Source organism: Manis javanica, chromosome X (genome assembly GCF_040802235.1).
Source record: "Manis javanica isolate MJ-LG chromosome X, MJ_LKY, whole genome shotgun sequence".
Lineage (NCBI taxonomy): Eukaryota > Metazoa > Chordata > Mammalia > Pholidota > Manidae > Manis > Manis javanica.
Genome location: NC_133174.1, coordinates 64,328,116 through 64,346,617, shown reverse-complemented (window position 1 = coordinate 64,346,617; position 18,502 = coordinate 64,328,116). Strand labels below are relative to the sequence as shown.

Here is an 18,502-nt window from a genome sequence, read left to right as displayed (position 1 = left end):
TGTGGCTAGAACCTCCAGTACTATGTTGAATAACAGTGGGGAGAGTGGGCATCCCTGTCTTTTTCCCGATCTTAGAGGAAAAGCTTTCAGCTTCTCGCTGTTCAGTATGATGTTGGCTGTGGGTTTGTCATATTTGGCCTTTATTATGTTGAGGTACTTGTCCTCTATACCCATTTTATTGAGAGTTTTTATGAAGGATGGATGTTGAATTTTGTTGAATGTTTTTTCAGCATCTGTGGAGATGATCATGTGGTTTTTGTCCTTCTTTTTGTTTATGTGGTGATGATGTTGATGGATTTTTGAATGTTGTACCATCCTTGCCTCCCTGAGATGAATCCCACTTGGTCATGGTGTATTTTCCTCTTGATGTATTTTTTGAATTCGGTTTGCTAATATTTTGTTGAGTATTTTTGTATCTATGTTCATCAGGGATATCGGTCTGTAATTTTCTTATTTGGTGGGGTCTTTGCCTGGTTTTTGTATTATTGTGATGCTGGTTTCATAGAGTGAATCTGGAAGTATTTCCTCCTCTTCTATTTTTTGGAAAACTTTAAGGGGAATGGGTATTATGTCTTCTCTGTATGTCTGATAAAACTCCATGGTAATTCCATCTGGCCTGGGAGTTTTGCTCTTGGGTAGTTTGTTGATTACCGCTTCTATTTTGTTGCTGGTCATTGGTTTGTTTAGATTTTCTATTTCTTCCTTTGTCAGTCTTGAAAGGTTGTATTTTTCTAGGACGTTTTCCATTTCTTCTAGACTTTCCAGCTTGTTAGCATAGAGTTTTTGTAGTTCTCTAATAATTTCCTGTATTTCTGTGGGGTCCATCATGATTTTTCCTTTCTAATTTCTGAATCTGTTGATGCGTGTAGATTCTCTTTTTCTCTTTTAATAAGTCTCAATTGTATTTATTTCTTCTCTGATCCTTATTGTGTCCTTCCTTCTGCTGACTTAGGCCTCATTTGTTCTTCTTTATCTAATTTTGATAATTGTTTCTTTAGACTATTCATTTGGAATTGTTCTTCCGTCTTTAAATATGCCTGGATTGCTATATACTTTCCTCTTAAAACTGCTTTCGCTGCGTCCCACAGAAGTTGGAGCTTTTTGTTGTTGTCATTTGTTTCCATATATTGCTTTATCTCTATTTTGATTTGGTCATTGATCCATTGATTATTTAGTAGCGTGTTGTTAAGCCTCCGTGTGTTCGTGAGCCTTTTTCTTTCTTTGTACAATTTATTTCTAGTTTTATACTTTTGTCGTCTGAGAAGTTGGTTGGTAGAATTTCAGTCTTTTTGAATTTACTGAGGCTCTTTTTGTGGCCTAGTATGTGGTCTATTTTCGAGAATGTTCCATGTGCACTTGAAAGGAATGTATATCCTGTTGCTTTTTGGTATAGATGTCTATTAGGTCCATCTGTTCTAGTGTGTTGTTCAGTGCCTCTGTGTCCTTACTTATTTTCTGTCTGGTGGATCTGTCCTTTGGAGTGTACGGTGTGTTGAAGTCTCCTAAAATGAATGCATTGCTTTCTACTTCCTCCTTTAATTCTGTTAGTATTTGTTTCACATGTGTCAGTGATCCTGTGTTGGGTGCATATATATTTATAATGGTTATATCCTCTTGTTGGACTGACCCTTTTATCATTATGTAATGCCCTTTGTTATCTCTTGTGACTTTCTTTGTTTTGAAGTTTATTTTGTCTGGTACTGGTACGGCAACACCTGCTTTTTTCTCCCATGTTTTTTGCATGAAATATCTTTTTCCATCCCTTTACTTTTAGTCTGTGTGTGTCTTTGGGTTTGAGATGAGTCTCTTCTAGGCAACCTATAGATGAATCTTGCTTTTTTATCCATTCTATTACTCTTTGTCTTTTCATTACTGCATTCAGTCCATTTACATTTAGGGTGATTATTGAAAGATATTTACTCATTGCCATAGCAGGTTTTAGGTTTGTGTTTATCAAAGGTTCAAGGTTAACTTCTTTACTGTCTTACTGTCTAACTTAGCTCCCTTGTTGAGCTATTTTAAACACAGTGTGATGATTCTTTATTTCTCTCCCTTCTTCTTCCTCCTCCTCCATTCTTTATATGTTAGGTGTTTTAGTTTGTGCTCTTGTGTGTCCTTTGACTGTTTTTGTGGGTAGTTGATTTTATTTTTTGCCTTTAGTTAGTATTTGATTGTTCTGCTCTATTTGCTGTGATTTTATTGTTTCTGGTGACATCTGTTTGGCCTTAGGAGTGCTTCCATTTAGAGCAGTCCCTCTAAAATACCCTGTAGAGGTGGTTTGTGGGACGCAAATTCCCTCAACTTTTGCTTGTCTGGGAATTGTTGAATCCCTCCTTCATATTTAAATGATAATCGTGCTGAATACAGTATTCTTGGTTCAAGGCCCTTCTGTTTCATTGCATTATATATATCATGCCATTCACTTCTGGCCTGTAAGGTTTGTTGAGAAGTCTGATGATAGCCTGATGGGTTTTACTTTGTAGGTGACCTGTTCTCTCTCTCTGGCTTCCTTTAATACTCTGTCCTTGTCCTTGATCTTTGCCATTTTAATTATTATGTGTCTTGGTGTTGTCCTCTTTGGGTCCCTTGTGTTGGAAGTTCTGTGTGCTTCCGTGGTTTGTACGACTATTTCCTCCCCCAGTTTTGGGATGTTTTCAGCAATTATTTCTTCAAATGCACTTTGTATCCTTTTTTCTTTCTCTTCTTCTTCTGGTACCCCTATAATGCAAATATTGTTCCCTTTGGATTGGTCACATAGTTCACTTTGTATTCATTCATTCCTGGAGATCCTTTTAACTCTCTGTGCATCAGCTTCTCTGTGTTCCTCTTCCCTGATTTCTATTCCATTAATGGCTTCTTGCACCTCGCTCATTCTGCTTTTAAGTTCTTCCAGAGATTGTTTTATTTCTGTATTCTCCCTTCTCAGCTCTTGCATATTTCTCTGCAAGTCCATCCACATGGTTATGACTCTTATTTTGAACTCTTTTTTTAGGGAGATTGGTTAAGTCTATCTCCCCAGGTTCCCTCTCAGGGGAGAATGTCTGTGTGATTCTGGTCTGGATCAAATTCTTCTGCCTTTTCATGGTGATAGATGTATTCGTGGGAAGTTGGCACATGTGTCAGCTGGGAGAACAAATTCCCTTCCCGCTTTCTCCTCGCCTTCCTCTTCTGGGAGTACGGCGACCTCTAGGGGCTTGTGCTGGGCAGTTGCGTGCAGACAGGATGTCTCATTCTTGCCCGGGCTGCTGTGGAGGAAGCTCTGTGCCGCAGCTGTGGGCGTGGCTGCTGTGGGTGTGGCCGGTCTCAGGCTGCTGCTATGCTATGGCTGGGCTGTGCTGGAAGGGGAACAAGTGAAAGGCTGTTTATTGCTGTGAGGGGCCTCAGAGCTACGCTCCCGCCCTGGGTATTAAGGTGCCTGGAGTTTCCCAGGATTTCTAGCTGCTAGGCTGAGTGTGCTGGGATGCTTCCGTCCAGCCGTGAGGCTCCTGTCCCTTTAAGTCTTTCAAAAAGCACTTGCTTTTCTTTTGTCCCAGGGGCACCGGCTGTGGGAATCCGCTCGCAGATTTTACTGTCCCGTTTCCCTAGTATCCAACACACCACACACTATGTGTCTACGCTCCCCATGCGGGTGACTAGGGCTGGGTATTTAGCAGTCCTGGGCTCCCTCTCCCTTCCCTCTCCAACTCCTCTCCTCCTACCAGGGAGCTGGGGTTAGGGGCATGCTCGGATCCTGCCTGGCCGCGGCTTGTGTCTTACCTCCTTCGTGAGGTGCTGTGTTCTCACAGGTGTAGATCTAGCGTGGTTGTCCTGGATCTTCTGGTCTCTCTTTTAAGAATAGTTGTATTTGCTGTATTTTGCAGAGCATATATGGTTTTGGGAGGATATTTCTGCTGCCCTACTCACCCACCATCTTGGCTCCGCCTCTAAGAATATGTTTTTATAATCTGCCATGTTTTAAAAAAACTATTTGTGCATGAGAATGAAGAAATAATTGTATTAATTGTTACCCTACTCTAATTTTAGTCAAACTTAATCTAAAACTTTGACTTCCTAAGTTTCTCAGTAGCATAGGATTTGTCCCATATCTTTCATATGTGATTAAAAGTTGGGGACAAAAGTGATATCTGGATGCTGAGCCTGTGGGCTTAGCTTACTCACATGGAAATTAATTGCCTATACATATGCCAAAAATTGCCTATGATTCAAATTAATCATAGACACTCACACACACATTTATCTTGGATTTGATTGGATACTCTTGAGTAGCTAAAGTTGCCCAGATTAAATCCACAAATGTTAGAGATTATGTCTGTTCTGTCTATATTAGATTTTCTCATGACTCAATAATTTTCAGAAAATAGAATATAAATAAATGTTTTTGGTAAAGCAATTGTCAGGACACATTAAGATAAACTTTAAGAGAATGACCATTTCTAATGTTTTGTGTGTCTAGTAGTCTTCGGGTCGCCTATTGGGATCCCTGGTTGATACTGTTTTTTTCTTGTTAGCTTTTTATTTATAAATAATTATAGATTTGCAGGAACTTTGAAATATAGTATAGAGTGGTTCTGTGAAACATTCACCTAATTTTCTCTAATGCTTATTATCTTACATACCTCAAATGTTAAAACCAGAAATTAATGCAGTTTCAATGTATGTGTATATCTATGTCTTTTTTCACATATATAATTCTTTCATTATATAGAGATTCTTGTAACCACCACTGTAAGCAGGTACAGAAATATTATATTAACGTAGTTTGCTGTCTTAATACCCTTATATAGTCACATTCATTCTTACCACCATCAACATTATCCCTGATTCCTGGCAGTCATTAATTTATTCTCCATCTTTATAATTTTGTCATATTGAGACAGTTATTTAAATGATATTATATGGAGTCATTTGAGATTAGCTTTTTTTCATTCACCATAATGCTCTTTAGTTCCATGCAATGTGTTAATGTGTATCAGTAGTTCATTCCTTTTTATTATGGTATAATATTCCACAGTATGGAATAACCAGTTTGCTTAATAGAAGTTGTATATTTATTGCATGGCATTTTGGTTGTTTCCAGGTTTGACTGTTACAAATAAAGCTATGAGCATTGTGTATACGTTTTGTATAGACCTATCTTTTCGTTTCTATAGGACAAATGCCCAGGAGTGTAATTGATAGGGTGCATGGTAAGTGACTATTTAGCTTTTTAAAATAATGTCAAACTGTTTTCCCGAGTGGCTGCACCATTTTACTTCTCATTAGTGAAGTGTGAGAGATCAATTTCCTCTGCATCCTCACCAGCATTTGTTGTTACCACTATTTTTTTATTTTAATGCTGATCTGACAGGTGCATAGTGATTTGTCATTGTGGTCTTAATTTGCATTTCCTTGATGGCTGGTTATGTTGAACAATATTTTCATGAGTTTCTTTACCATCTGTATATCCTCTTTGGTGAATGTTTGTTTCTTTTGCCAGTTCCTGGTAGGATCCCTAGCTTTTTTATTGTTGAGTTTTGAAAATTCTTTATCTAATTGCAGTATGAATCATTTGTCAACTATGTGTGGCTTGTAGATATTTTCTTCTAATCTATGGCTTGTCTTTCATCCCTTTGCACACCACTAAAGTTTTCAATTTCAATTAAGTCAGATTGCTCATTTTTTTTCTTAATCATCATTTTGGTGTCAAGTGTAAGGACTCTTACTCTAACCCTTGAAGATTTTCTGTATAACCTTGTGAAAGTTTTATCGCTTCACATTTTAAGTCATAGGGGCATTTTGAGTTTATTTCTGTATAAGATGAGATTTAGGTCAAGATCTTTTTTCATTTTCTTTCTTCTTTCATTTTGTTTCTGCCTATGAATGTCTGTACACACCAGGACCAGTTGTTGAAAAATGCTATCCTTTCTCCAACACACTGCTTTTGTACTTTTGTGAAAAGTCAGATGGCTATGTACGGGATTTTTTTCTTGGTTTCCTGTTCTGTTTCCTCGGTGCCTATGTGTGCCCTTGGCCATTATCTCATAGTCTTGATTATTGTAGCTATACAGTAAGCCTTACTATCAGTTTCAGTGATATCTACCACTTGGTTCTCCTTTTCCAAATTGTTCAGTTTTCAGCGCAGAGGTACTAAATATTCTGTGGGATTTACATGTATTCCATTTATTTGAGTGATTCTGAATGATAGATATTTTTTTTAATTTAAGTATCAATATATAATCTTGTATTGCTTTCAAGTATACAGCACAGTGGTTCAGCAGGTAGCCAAATAATTAAATCCTAACCCCAACTAGTATGGTTAATATCTGGCAACATAAGAAGATGTGTAAGAAGCAAGGCAGAAACTGCCCAAAATCACAAAACACGAAAATACAGCAAATACAACTAATCCTGAAAATGACCTGAAGACTGCAGAACAGACTGCCTACATCTGGGAAGAAAAAGACCTCACAGAATAGAGGAAAGTGGCAAAGATGCGATGCGGCAGTTCCAAAGCCCTCCCCACTACCCTAACCCACAGGTGGGAGGAAGAGATGCACAGCTGGGAGGGAGTAGAAGCCCCGGACTGCTGAACACCTAGCCCTGGAGATCTGCTCCAAAAACATGAGCCCATGTTATATGGTGCTCTGGAGATTAGGGGGCTGGAAATTAAAGATGTGTGGAACACTTGGAGAGGCTGAGCTTACAGCTGCTTGTGGAGAACAGGTATGCACTATTGGCCGCCCGAGACAGAAGTGTTCAGCTTTAAGGACTTCCAGCAGTAAAAGGGATGCTAGAGGGTCAAATATGATACAGAGCTCTCTGCTCAGGATAAAGCGCAGGTGTATATCACCATCACGGCCTGCTCAGCCCAGCAGGTTGGGAACTCTCAGGAGTTTCAGCCACACCATTCCCCTGGCCTGAAACGCAGTCCAGAAGCTCCCTGCTGCAGTGTGGCACTGCTGCTCATTCCTTTTGGCATGCACCCAGTCCCTCTTGACTACTACCCCACCATTGTGGCATGCCAGCCAGAGGGTGGCTGTACCTGCAGCAGCTCCAGCAGTACGCCCTGAGTGTTCTTTCTGCTTGTGAGATCAGCTGAGAGCCCACCTGGAATCATATCAATAAAAGACAGACAGGTGCCACACCCACTGCACTCCAACAGCTGGGGCTCCCACAGGAAATTCAGCTACTGAGAACCAGAGGGCACCTCTACACAAAGCTGCTATTCCATAGGAAACAATAAAATAAAAACAGGAAAACGAATTTGGTCCAAACAAAACTACAAGATAAAACACCAGAAGAGGGCTTGGTGAAGCTGAAATCACCGATTTTCTTGATAAAGATTTCAAAGTAAAAGTCATAAAATGCTCACGGAGCTGCAGAAAAATATTCAAGATCTCAAGGAAGACTTCAACAAAGAGATAGAAATCTTGGAAAAGAGCCACTCAGAGCTAAAGAACATGGTATCTGAAATGAAACATACAATGGAGGGATCTAAAAGTAGATCAAATGGTGTAGAGAGTGTGGTAAAAGAAATAGAAATGAGAGAAGAATAAAAGAACCTGAGGAACATAGAGAAAAAAGGATCTCTAGGAATGAAAGAATAATGAGAGCTGTGTGACCCATCCAAATGAAACAATATTCATACTATACTGGTACCAGAAATAAAAGAGAAAAAGGGATAGAGACTCTTTCTGAGGAAATAATTGTTGAAAACATCTCCCATCTGGGGCAGGAAATAGACACTCAGGTCATGGAAGCGTAGAGATCACTGAACAAAATGGAACCTTAGGAAAACAATACCAAGACATATACCTACAATTGGAAAGATCAAGGACAAAGACAGATTATTGAAAGCAACTAGTGAGAGAAAAAAGATTACTTATAAAGGAAACCCCATCAGGCTACTATCATCAGACTCCTCAGCAGAAACCTTACAGGCCAGAAGCAAGTGGCATGATATATTTAATGTAATGAAACAGAAGGGTCTCTTACCAAGAGTACTGTACTCAGCAAGATTATCAGTTACATTTAAACAGGGTAGATAAGCAAAGTTGAGGAAATTCACCAAAACCATACCTAAAGGATCTGTTAAAGAAACTGCTCTAGAAAGAAATGCTCCCAAGGCTAAATAGCTGTCACCAGAGAAAATAAACCCAAAGTAAAGGTATGAGACAAATTATTTACTAAGCCAATATGAAATTAAAGCAAGTACTCACAAAGAGGGCAGAATATAAGCACTAATGTATAAAGTGTGGAGGAGGAAGAAGAAAAAGGCAAGAAAAAAAAGAACCTCTACACTGTGTTTAAAATAGAGTAATTAGGAATTTAAGATTGACTGTTAGATAACAAGGAATGTATCCTTTTCCCTTTGGTAACTACAAATCTAAAGACTATAATGGCAATGAGTACATGTCTATAAATAATCACCTTAAATGTAAATGGAATGAATTCACCATACAAAAGACACAGAGTCACAGAATGGATAAAAAAAAAGGCCCACCTATATGCTGCCTACAGAAGACTCATTCAAACTCAAAGACATAGACAGACTAAAAGTAAAGGGATGGAAAAAGATATTTCATGCAACTAATAGGGAGAAAAAAGCAGGAATAATAATACTTATATTAGATAAAACTGATTTCAAAACAAAATAAGTAATAAGAGGCAAAGAAAGACATTACATAATGATAAAGGAGTCAGTTCAACAAGAGGATATAACCATTGTAAATATCTATGCACCCAATATAGAAGCACCTAAATGTGTGAAACAAGCACTAACAGAATTAAAGGGGGAAATAGAATGCAACACACCACTCACACCAATAGGTCAACAAGACAGAAAATCAGTAAGGAAATAGAGGCACTGAACAATATCTTAGAACAGGTGGACATAACAAACATCTAGAGAACACTCCACTCAAAAGCAGCAGGATACACATTCTTCTTAGGTGCACATGCAACATTTTCCAGAATAGGTCACATAGTAGGCCGTATAAAGACCCTCAGTAAATTTCAGAGGGCAAAGGTATGAAATTAAAAATAAATTATGCAAAGAAAATAAGCCTACAAACACATGGAGGATTAACAGCATGCTCCTAATAAATGGATTAATGATCACATTAAAACAGATCAAGCACTATATGGAGATAAATCAAAACAGAAACTCACCACCCAAAAACCTTTGGGATGCAGGGCAGGCATCTCTAAGAGGAAAGTACATAGCAATACAGGCTTACCTCAAGAAACAAGAACAATCCCAAATGAACAGTATAAATGCACAAGTAATGAAACCAGAAAAATAAGAAATGACACCCAAAGTCAGTACAAGGAGAGACATAGTAAAGATCAGAGCACAAATAAATAAAATTGAGAAGAACAAAGCAATAGAATCAATGAGCCGAGGAGCTGATTCTTTGAGGAAAAAAACATTAGCCAGACTTATAAAAAAGGAAAGTGTATATACATAAACAGAATCAGAAACAAAAAAGGAGAAATCACAATGGACAATACAGAAATACAAAGAATTATTAGAGGACACCATGAAAAATTATGTGTCAACAAATTGGACAAAGTAGAAGAAATGGACAACATTCTGCAAAAATACGACCTTCCAAGACTGAGAAAGGAAGAAACAAAATCTGAACAGACCAATTACCAGCAATGAAGTCTAATTGGTAATCAAAAAACTACCCAAGAACATTAGAAAATCCATCAACATCATACACCACATCAACAAAAAGAAAGACAAAACCACATGATCATCTCCACAGACACTGCAAAAGCATTCAACAATATTCAAAATCCATTCATGATAAAAACTTACAACAAAATGGATATAGAGGGCAAGTACCTCAACATAATAAAGGCCATATATGAAAAACCCACAGCCAACATCATACTTAACAGTGAGAAGCTGAAAGCCTTTCCTCTAAGATCAGGAAGAAGACAGGGATGCCCACTCTCCCCTCTTTTATTCAACATAGTACTGGAGGTCCTAGCCATGGCAGTCAGGCAAAACAAAGAAATACAAGGCACCCAGATTGGTAAAGAAGAAGTCAAACTGTCACTATTTGCAGATGACATAATATTGTACATAAAAATCCCTAAAGACTCCCCTCCAAAACTAATAGAACTAATGTCTGAATTCAGCAAAGTTGCAGGATACAAAATTAATTCACAGAAATCTTGCATTCCTATATACTAATGATGAATTAGCAGAAAGATAAATCAGGAAAACAATTCCATTCACAATTGCATCAAAAATAATAAAATACCTAGGAATAAACTTAATCAAGGAAGTGAAAGACCTATATCCTGAAAACTACAAGACACCCTTAAGAGAAATTTAAGAGGACATTAACAAATAGAAATTTATCCCATGCTCTTCGCTATGAAGAATTAATATTGTCAAAATGGCCATTATGCCTAAAGTAATCTACAGATTCAATACAATGCCTATCAAAATACCAACAGCATACTTCAGTGAACTGGAACAAATAGTTCTAAAATTCATATGGAACCACCAAAGACCCCGAGTAGCCAAAGCAATCCTGAGAAGGAAGAATAAAGCAGGGGAGATCTCACTCCTGAACTTTTAAGCTCCACTACAAAGCCACTGTAATCAAGACAATTTGGTACTGGCACAAGAACAGACCCACAGACCAGTGGAACAGAATAGAGAGTCCAGATATTAACCCAAGCATATATATTCAATTAATATCCAATAAAGGGGCCATGGATATACAATGGGGAAACGACAGCCTCTTCAACAGCTGGTATTGGCAAAACTGGACAGCTACATGCAAGAGAATGAAACGGTATCATCGTCTAACCCCGTACACAAAAGTAAATTCTAAATGGATCAAAGACTTGAATGTAGGTCATGAACTGTAAAACTCTTACAAAAAAACATAGGCAAAAATCTCTTGGACATAAATATGAACAACTTCTTCATGAACATATCTCCCAAGGCAAGGGAAACAAAAGCAAAAATGAACAAGTGGGACTATATTAAGCTGAAAAGCTTCTGTATTGTGTAGCAAAGGTCACCACCAATAGAACAAAAAGGTATCCTACAGTATGGGAGAACATATTCATAAATGACAGATCAGATAAAGGCTTGACATCCAAAATATATAAAAAGCTCACGCACCTCAACAAACAAAAAGCAAATAATCTATTTAAAAAATGGTCACAGTATCTAAACAGACACTTCTCCAAAGAAGAAATTCAGATGGCCAACAGGCACATGAAAAGATGCTCCACATTGCTAATCATCAGAGAAATGCAAATTAAAACCACAATGAGATATCACCTCACACCAGTTAGGATGGCCAACATCCAAAAGACAAACAACAAATGTTGACAAGGTTATGGAGAAAGGGGAACCCTCCTACACTGCTGGTGGGAATGTGAATTAGTTCAACCATTGTGGAAAGCAGTATGCAGGTTCCTCAAAACACTCAAAATAGAAATACCATTTGACCCAGGAATTCCACTTCCAGGGATTTACCCTAAGAATACAGCAGCCCAGTTTGAAAGAGACAGATGCACCCCTATGTTTATCGCAGCACTATTTACAATAGCCAAGAAATGGAAGCAACCTTAATGTCCATCAGTAGATGAATGGATAAAGAAGAGGTGGTACATATACACAATGGAATATTATTCAGCCATAAGAAGAAAACAAATCCTTCCATTTGCAACAACTTGGATGGAGCTAGAGGGTATTATGCTCAGTGAAATAAGCCAGGCGGAGAAAGACAATTATCAAATGATTTCACTCATCTGTGGAGTATAAGAACAAAAGAAAAACTGAAGGAACAAAACAGCAGCCTCACAGAACCCAAGAATGGACTAACAGTTACCAAAGGGAAAGGGTCTGGGGAGGATAGGTGGGAAGGGAGGTATAAGGGGGAAGAGAGGGGCATTTTGATTAGCACGCTTAATGTAGGACGGGCACGGGGAAGGGCAGTGTAACGCAGAGAAGCCAGGTAGTGATTCTGTAGCATCTTACTGCACTGATGGACAGTGACTGTAATGGGGTATGTGGCGGGGATTTGATAATGGAAATCTAGTAACTATAATGTTGCTTATGTAATTGTACATTAATGATAACAAAAAAAGAAAGTAAGATATGTGTAAAGACGTTCTTGTGGATATTTTTGAGGGCATTTTATTTTCAGGTGTCTTATCACTCTTAAGTGGCCAACAGTAAACCAACTATGTAATCACCCAATGGAGTATAATGTAGTTACCAAGCATGTTTACTACAAAATTTGACAAAATGCTCATGATATGTAAAAAGTGTATACACAGAGACTATCTTGTTTGTGTGATACCAGAAGTGTATATGCTTAAAAAAAAGAAACCTATTGGAGGTGTGTACCCTTATTAGAATGGAGGTTGTTTCTGAGGAAGGGAGGTAAGTATTTTCTGTAAACTTGTTTATATCTAAGAAAATGTTACATAAAATCTTTGTGAATTAAATTTTTACTTTTATCAATATAATACATTTACATATTTCCAAAAAACAAATAGTTTTACAAAGCTTAAAAATAAACCAGTCCCTTGACCTACCCCTTTATATCCATGATTTCTACCCTCTGCAGGTATCCAATTTCAACTCTTGTCAATTCTTCTGGCGCACACGCACACACACACACACACACACACACATTCTTTTCCTCATTCATTTTCCCAATACGTTTTTTCATAATATTTGCCTAAATCAGTTTGGAGGTTTTGTTTTACTGTTAGTATGTAAATATTTACACACAAGCCTTTTAGAATACTATGATTATTTTTCCTTTTTTGTGCAACTGTTTACTTTTGTTCAAGTAATGGTTTGTTTTACCATTTGCTTAATTTTCTATGACTCTACCACCCTTGTAAAATTCATTCTGAAAATTTACAGAAATATATATTCTTGTGTGCCAGTACATTAAGTAATCTGTCAGATTCACTTTATTTTTCTTGAAGACGTCCTTCCTGGGAGCCCTCTGTGCTCTTGATCCTGTTGTATCTACCTCAGTACCTTGCATTTAACTTCTCTCCTTATATTTATTATGCTATATTATAATTATTTATCAGTCACCCCAACCACACTCAGCTCTGGGGCACTGTCCTTCAGTTTGGCATAATTAGTGCCTGCTCATAACAGTACTGAACACAATATGGACTTTTGAGTTATATATAACTTTCTGCATTTACTTCAGAAACCTGTAAATATCTTGAATACATTGTAAACATTTGATTTACATATTTATCTCTTTCCCTAAATCAGACTATTTCTTTTTCCACCAATAAAATTATTCCTGGGTATATAAATCAATCTGACTCCTAAGATAATTCTTGTTGTCTTCAACTGAACTCCCTATTGTTTAAAAAACTGCCTTAGGATTGAAAAGTCTTACTATCATTAAAATACCTCTGAGGCATTCATTTCAAATTAATTTATTCTGTATTTTTATTTCTAGAGGACGATTGTTTATCATTTCCACCAAAGCAGGATCTCTTGGAATTAATCTGGTAGCTGCTAATCGAGTGATTATATTTGATGCATCTTGGAATCCATCTTATGACATCCAGAGTATATTCAGAGTTTATCGCTTTGGGCAAACTAAACCTGTGTATGTATATAGGTTCTTAGCTCAGGTAATAATTTATATTCTTTTTCATATTGAAAGATTGGGTGAAATGGGTAATATTTTTGTTGTTTGGAACATATATGCATTATAGAGAAGCAAAAAAGTTGAAAACTTCATTCCTATATGTAAAGCAGCAGAAAGCAAATTATAGCCTCTCATGATTTTCTGTTTTGTAGTCCATCCATGTTGATAGTGTCATTTTCCTCAGATTGAGATGGGTTTGCATGAGTAAAAAGGTATAGCATTTTCTTGCTAGTTCAGGAAATTAAAATATTTATAATTCTTTTACTGAACATTCATTGAAAAGCAAATAACTAAATCTGATTTGCTTGTGGATGTAAAGGTCAAATGATCATTGTTTTTAGTGGCCACCAGATATTCTTTTAATTTAAATAATATGGGTAAATAGAAACAAAAACTTAGCTTTTTATAATAACAAAGAATAATTATAAGGAATGTTTAATACTTTCTAGGCAAGAATGTTAAAGTCCTGTCCATTAAATATAAACTTAGGAATTAAAAAAAGACCAAAACTTAAATTTAAGAAAAATAAATGAAATCAAAGAGGTAGATGCAGTTCAAAATAGTAATACAGGTTATAGAATTAAGCTACCCTTTTAACTGGTACATCTGCTTTGGGAGCAGATACTACCCTCTCCACCTGCCTCCAAATCTGGAATTCTCAACCAGAGAATGGGTCTTAATGGTAATTCCTTGCTTGTTTGATCTTCCTTAGTACATAAGATAACTGGGAAAACTACACTGTAAACTCTTAAATTAAGCACTCTTTTACATTCTAGTTTAGAATGCTATGTTACATAATACATACAGCATTTTAGTTAATAATTTTCTGTCCTGAAATTAATAGAAAGTAGGCCTTGATGTAAAGGCAGTTTATAGTGATTGATGAGAGCTTATTATATTCCACTGGAAAGGAATTAAACTGTTCTTTTGCATTCTGACTTCTATAACTCCCTAAAATATTATTTCATGTGCTCCTTTGTTTCTGTTTACCTTGCTATCTGACTGTACTTTTTTTTCCACCAAATACAGATACATATAAAGCAACATATGGGTACATATTGGTTAGGTAATAGAGAATGATTATCAGTAATGTAGTTTTCTTTTTTGTCAAGGTAAAAAAAAAAGCTATGCTGAACAGATGGAATCTCTCATGAATTAAACAGCATTGCAAATAAAACTTGCTTTATGACAGTATGTTACTATGAAATTTTGCCATTTCTTATTAACCAAGAACTGTATTTCTCCTTGATTAAATTTCATGGTTACAAACTTTATTTATTTGTATATTTTTCCTTCTTTTTACAAAGGGAACCATGGAAGATAAGATTTATGATCGGCAAGTAACTAAGCAGTCACTATCTTTTCGAGTTGTTGATCAACAACAGGTAGAGCGTCATTTTACCATGAATGAGCTTACTGAACTTTATACCTTTGAGCCGGACTTATTAGATGACCCTAATTCAGAAAAGAAGAAGAAAAGGGATACTCCCATGCTGCCAAAGGTAAACATCTTTAGATTATTAGCTTAAAAAACAACCCAGCAAGGGCCAAGGAAATTTACTAGTACTATGAAATTTAGTTATCTTTACAAAGGCTATATTTCAGAATTTTTCAGAGTAAAACCATATTTAAATGAGAGGGTGCTTGGTCAATTCTCCAAATAATACCACAAAAGATAGTATAATCTGAAATATGTATTTTATAACTTCCAGTAGAGGGCATACATAATTTTAATAATGCCATATAGAATTTAAAGTCTCTTCCCTAACATTCTTTTTTGTTACATAGTAATTAAGAATCAGAAAACAAAAGTGTCTCTTACTTGATATTCACTTGATATTTTTCACTGTCATAAAGGAAGTAAGAATTTTACACTTGAAAAGGACCCTTAGATGTAATCTAATCAAGACATCTCATTTTGTAGATGGGGAAACTTTGGGTAAGAAATATTCAGTGACTTGCCCACAGTTTTCAGGATAGTATCTACATTTGTCTTCTGGTCCATTGTTTTTGGATAAGAAAACATTACTTATCATAGAAGTTTAATATAGTGATAGATACCATTTTGACCCCTTTAAACATAAGAGAAAAACATATATTTTCTTATCTAAAGTAAGAGCTCATGTATTTAAATCTAGTCTAGTTATCTAAGAAGCCATTTTTGGGGGTACTATTGCAGGGGTACTTTTTCTATTGCCTTGATTTCAGTTTCAAGCACTTAATGTTCCATGTAGCTGTTAAGAGAGTTGGAAAGGCAGCTATCACATTACAGTGTCGCTCTACCAAAGCCACCTTAATCATTTGTTAAAAAGAAACTCAAAAGTATGTTAGTTCTTCATATGGCTGGACATTTAATTAGCACAAAAGGTAAATAAATGTCTTTTGTATTGGAATAAAACTGATATACAATGTTAAATTGGTTTGAGATGTACAAGATAGTGAATCAATAATTATATACATTACTAGATGCTTGCCATGGTAAGTGTAGTTACCCCTGGTTACCACACCAAGATACTACAATATTATCAGTTATATTCTCTATGTTGTACTTCCATTTGAATATCATGCTAGGTGAAATAAGCCAGGCAGAGGAAGACAAATACTGTATGATTTCACTTGTATGTGGTAGAATCTAAAAAACAAACAAAAAAGAAATAGACCCATAAATAAATAACTTTCTAATGCTAATACAAATCAGTGATTTCTCAAGTTAATTTTTAATGTACATGAACATTAAACATTTGGAAGTGTTTTTAAATGTCCTTTGTCTATATAAGCAAATATTTTGTTTTCTAATCAGTGTTCTTTGCATCTATTTAATGTTCACTGACAGAGCATTTAGGAAAGGTTTTGTGAATTGAATACGTCTATCAAATCCCTTTGATAATGGCTTAAGTCCACCTGGAGTTTAAATCTACCATTTTATAGTACATTTAAAACACGAATCATTTTAGTTTCCATATTATGAAATACTAAATTGAGAGCAATGTAGCTTTCTTAATTATGTTGCTTTAGAATGTGAGGGGAATTCTTGAATAGTCATCAGAAAATTTTCTGTACACAAATTTGTTTTTATGCCTTTAAAGGCTTGGAAACCTAAATGAAATCATACCATATATGCTGTTCTACAACTCTCTCTTTTCACATCTTGCCATATTTGGTACGTGTACCTCTACTTTTTTAAAAACAACTGTGTAGTGTTCACTTGCCTTGTTTTGTTTAACTTGTATCTCTAACAGCTTTCATATCAGTTACTTAATTTTGTATGGCAAGAAGTATTTTAAATTAAGGACTTGTGTTTATGATTATAATTTTAAAGATAGTAACATTTCCCTTTTCAATTTTGGAATGATTGTTATCTAATTAGCATCCCTAAAATTACACTTAACATTAAACTTTGCTTTTATGAGAAATAGCCCATGGTTAATAATATTTCTGATAGGAAGCAAACATTTCAATTTGAAAACGGATAATTGTTTTGAAGTTATTCATTATATGGTACATTTCTGATTGTATGGATTCTGTTCAATTTGATAAACATTTATTGACTACTTGCTGACTTTGAGGTGTACTGTGAGAGTTCACTAAGATGAACAAAACATTGGCTATGCTTTAAAGAAGATAAAATACCTGCAGGGAAGAAGTGCTATTTAGTTGTCATAGGTTGTCTGGAAAGAAGCCGCCTATTTTATAACTTGGCAGTCTGAATCATCAAAGGTGTTAGAATTTTTCATTTATAGACCTTACTTACTGTATTTTGCTTTTGGTACTATGACCCTTTGCCCAAGAACAAAAAAGGAAAAGGAATACTGAATGCTTCATTAACATAAAGTGCTTCAGGTCTCCCATAGCTCTTCCTAAAAGGAGAATAATAGTTAATTTACCGATTTCCTACTGGATTTCACACTCTGCTGAACAATTTGTTCAGATAATCTTCATTAATCAGCAGCAACTGAAAAACTGATAGTGCTGTTTTCATTTCCAAGATGAGGTAAGAACTAAGCCTTGGAGAGGTTATGTAACTTACCGAAGCCTACAACCTAACTAGTGGTAAAGCTGGCCTTCACACCACTCTGCCCAACTCAAAAGCATGTACTCTTAATCATTACACTTTATTGCCCCCAGATGGAGATAAGAAAATAAATTCCAAGTAAGAGAAACAAGGCAGAGGACCTGGGATTCCTAACATGGAATCACATTTAGAATGCTTTATTTTATTTTAAATAAAGCTGGATTTTAAAAATACAGAATGCTTTCATAGTCAATAGCATCATGTGATATAACAGTTAAGATTGTATAATATAACCAGTTTAGCTCATGGCTTGTAAAATTGTCAGTTCCTCAAATTTGTAGAAAGACTTAAAGTTTGCAAAGGACTTTCTCATACATACTCATTATCTTAGGAGACTGAAGCTTAGAAAGTTTACCCAAGGGTACATAGCCAGTAAGTGTTACAGTTAGAACTTGAACCCAGTAGTTTTCAAATTATACACAGGAACGCCAGGATATCTGTACAGGTGCTCCAGGGAGACCATGTGGCTGAGCAAGTAGGGGAAGGCCAGATAGGCAGCACTCTGAGCATCACAGCCCATTACAGTCAGCCCCTTGCCTTTTATCTCTGTTTATGTATTGGGGAGGATTTTACTGCCTTTTAAAAAAAAAAGTTTAAAAACACTGTACTATACCATGATTCCTTTCTAACTATCACAGTAACTAAGAACTGTCAGGGACCTAAAAGGAAATACAATCTGATATATGTGAGATTTTCCTGAAGGAGATGTTAGTCCACTTGGAAAGAGAAAAGTAACATCCTTGAAAACAAAAGAATGAACTGCTGATGTTACTGG

At 36.1% G+C, this 18,502-nt stretch overlaps 1 protein-coding gene across 7 annotated transcripts in view; it reads left to right on the top strand.

Annotated features, from left to right (window-relative positions):
- ATRX (ATRX chromatin remodeler) overlaps positions 1-18,502 on the top strand; it is a 304,745-nt gene that overhangs the window by 251,613 nt on the left and 34,630 nt on the right. For all 7 annotated transcript variants that reach the window (XM_073227652.1, XM_037021777.2, XM_037021775.2 and 4 more), the window contains 2 exons: positions 13,461-13,638; positions 14,963-15,157. In XM_073227652.1, coding sequence (XP_073083753.1) covers positions 13,461-13,638; positions 14,963-15,157 — 373 coding nt within the window. The remainder of the gene's footprint in view (positions 1-13,460; positions 13,639-14,962; positions 15,158-18,502) is intronic.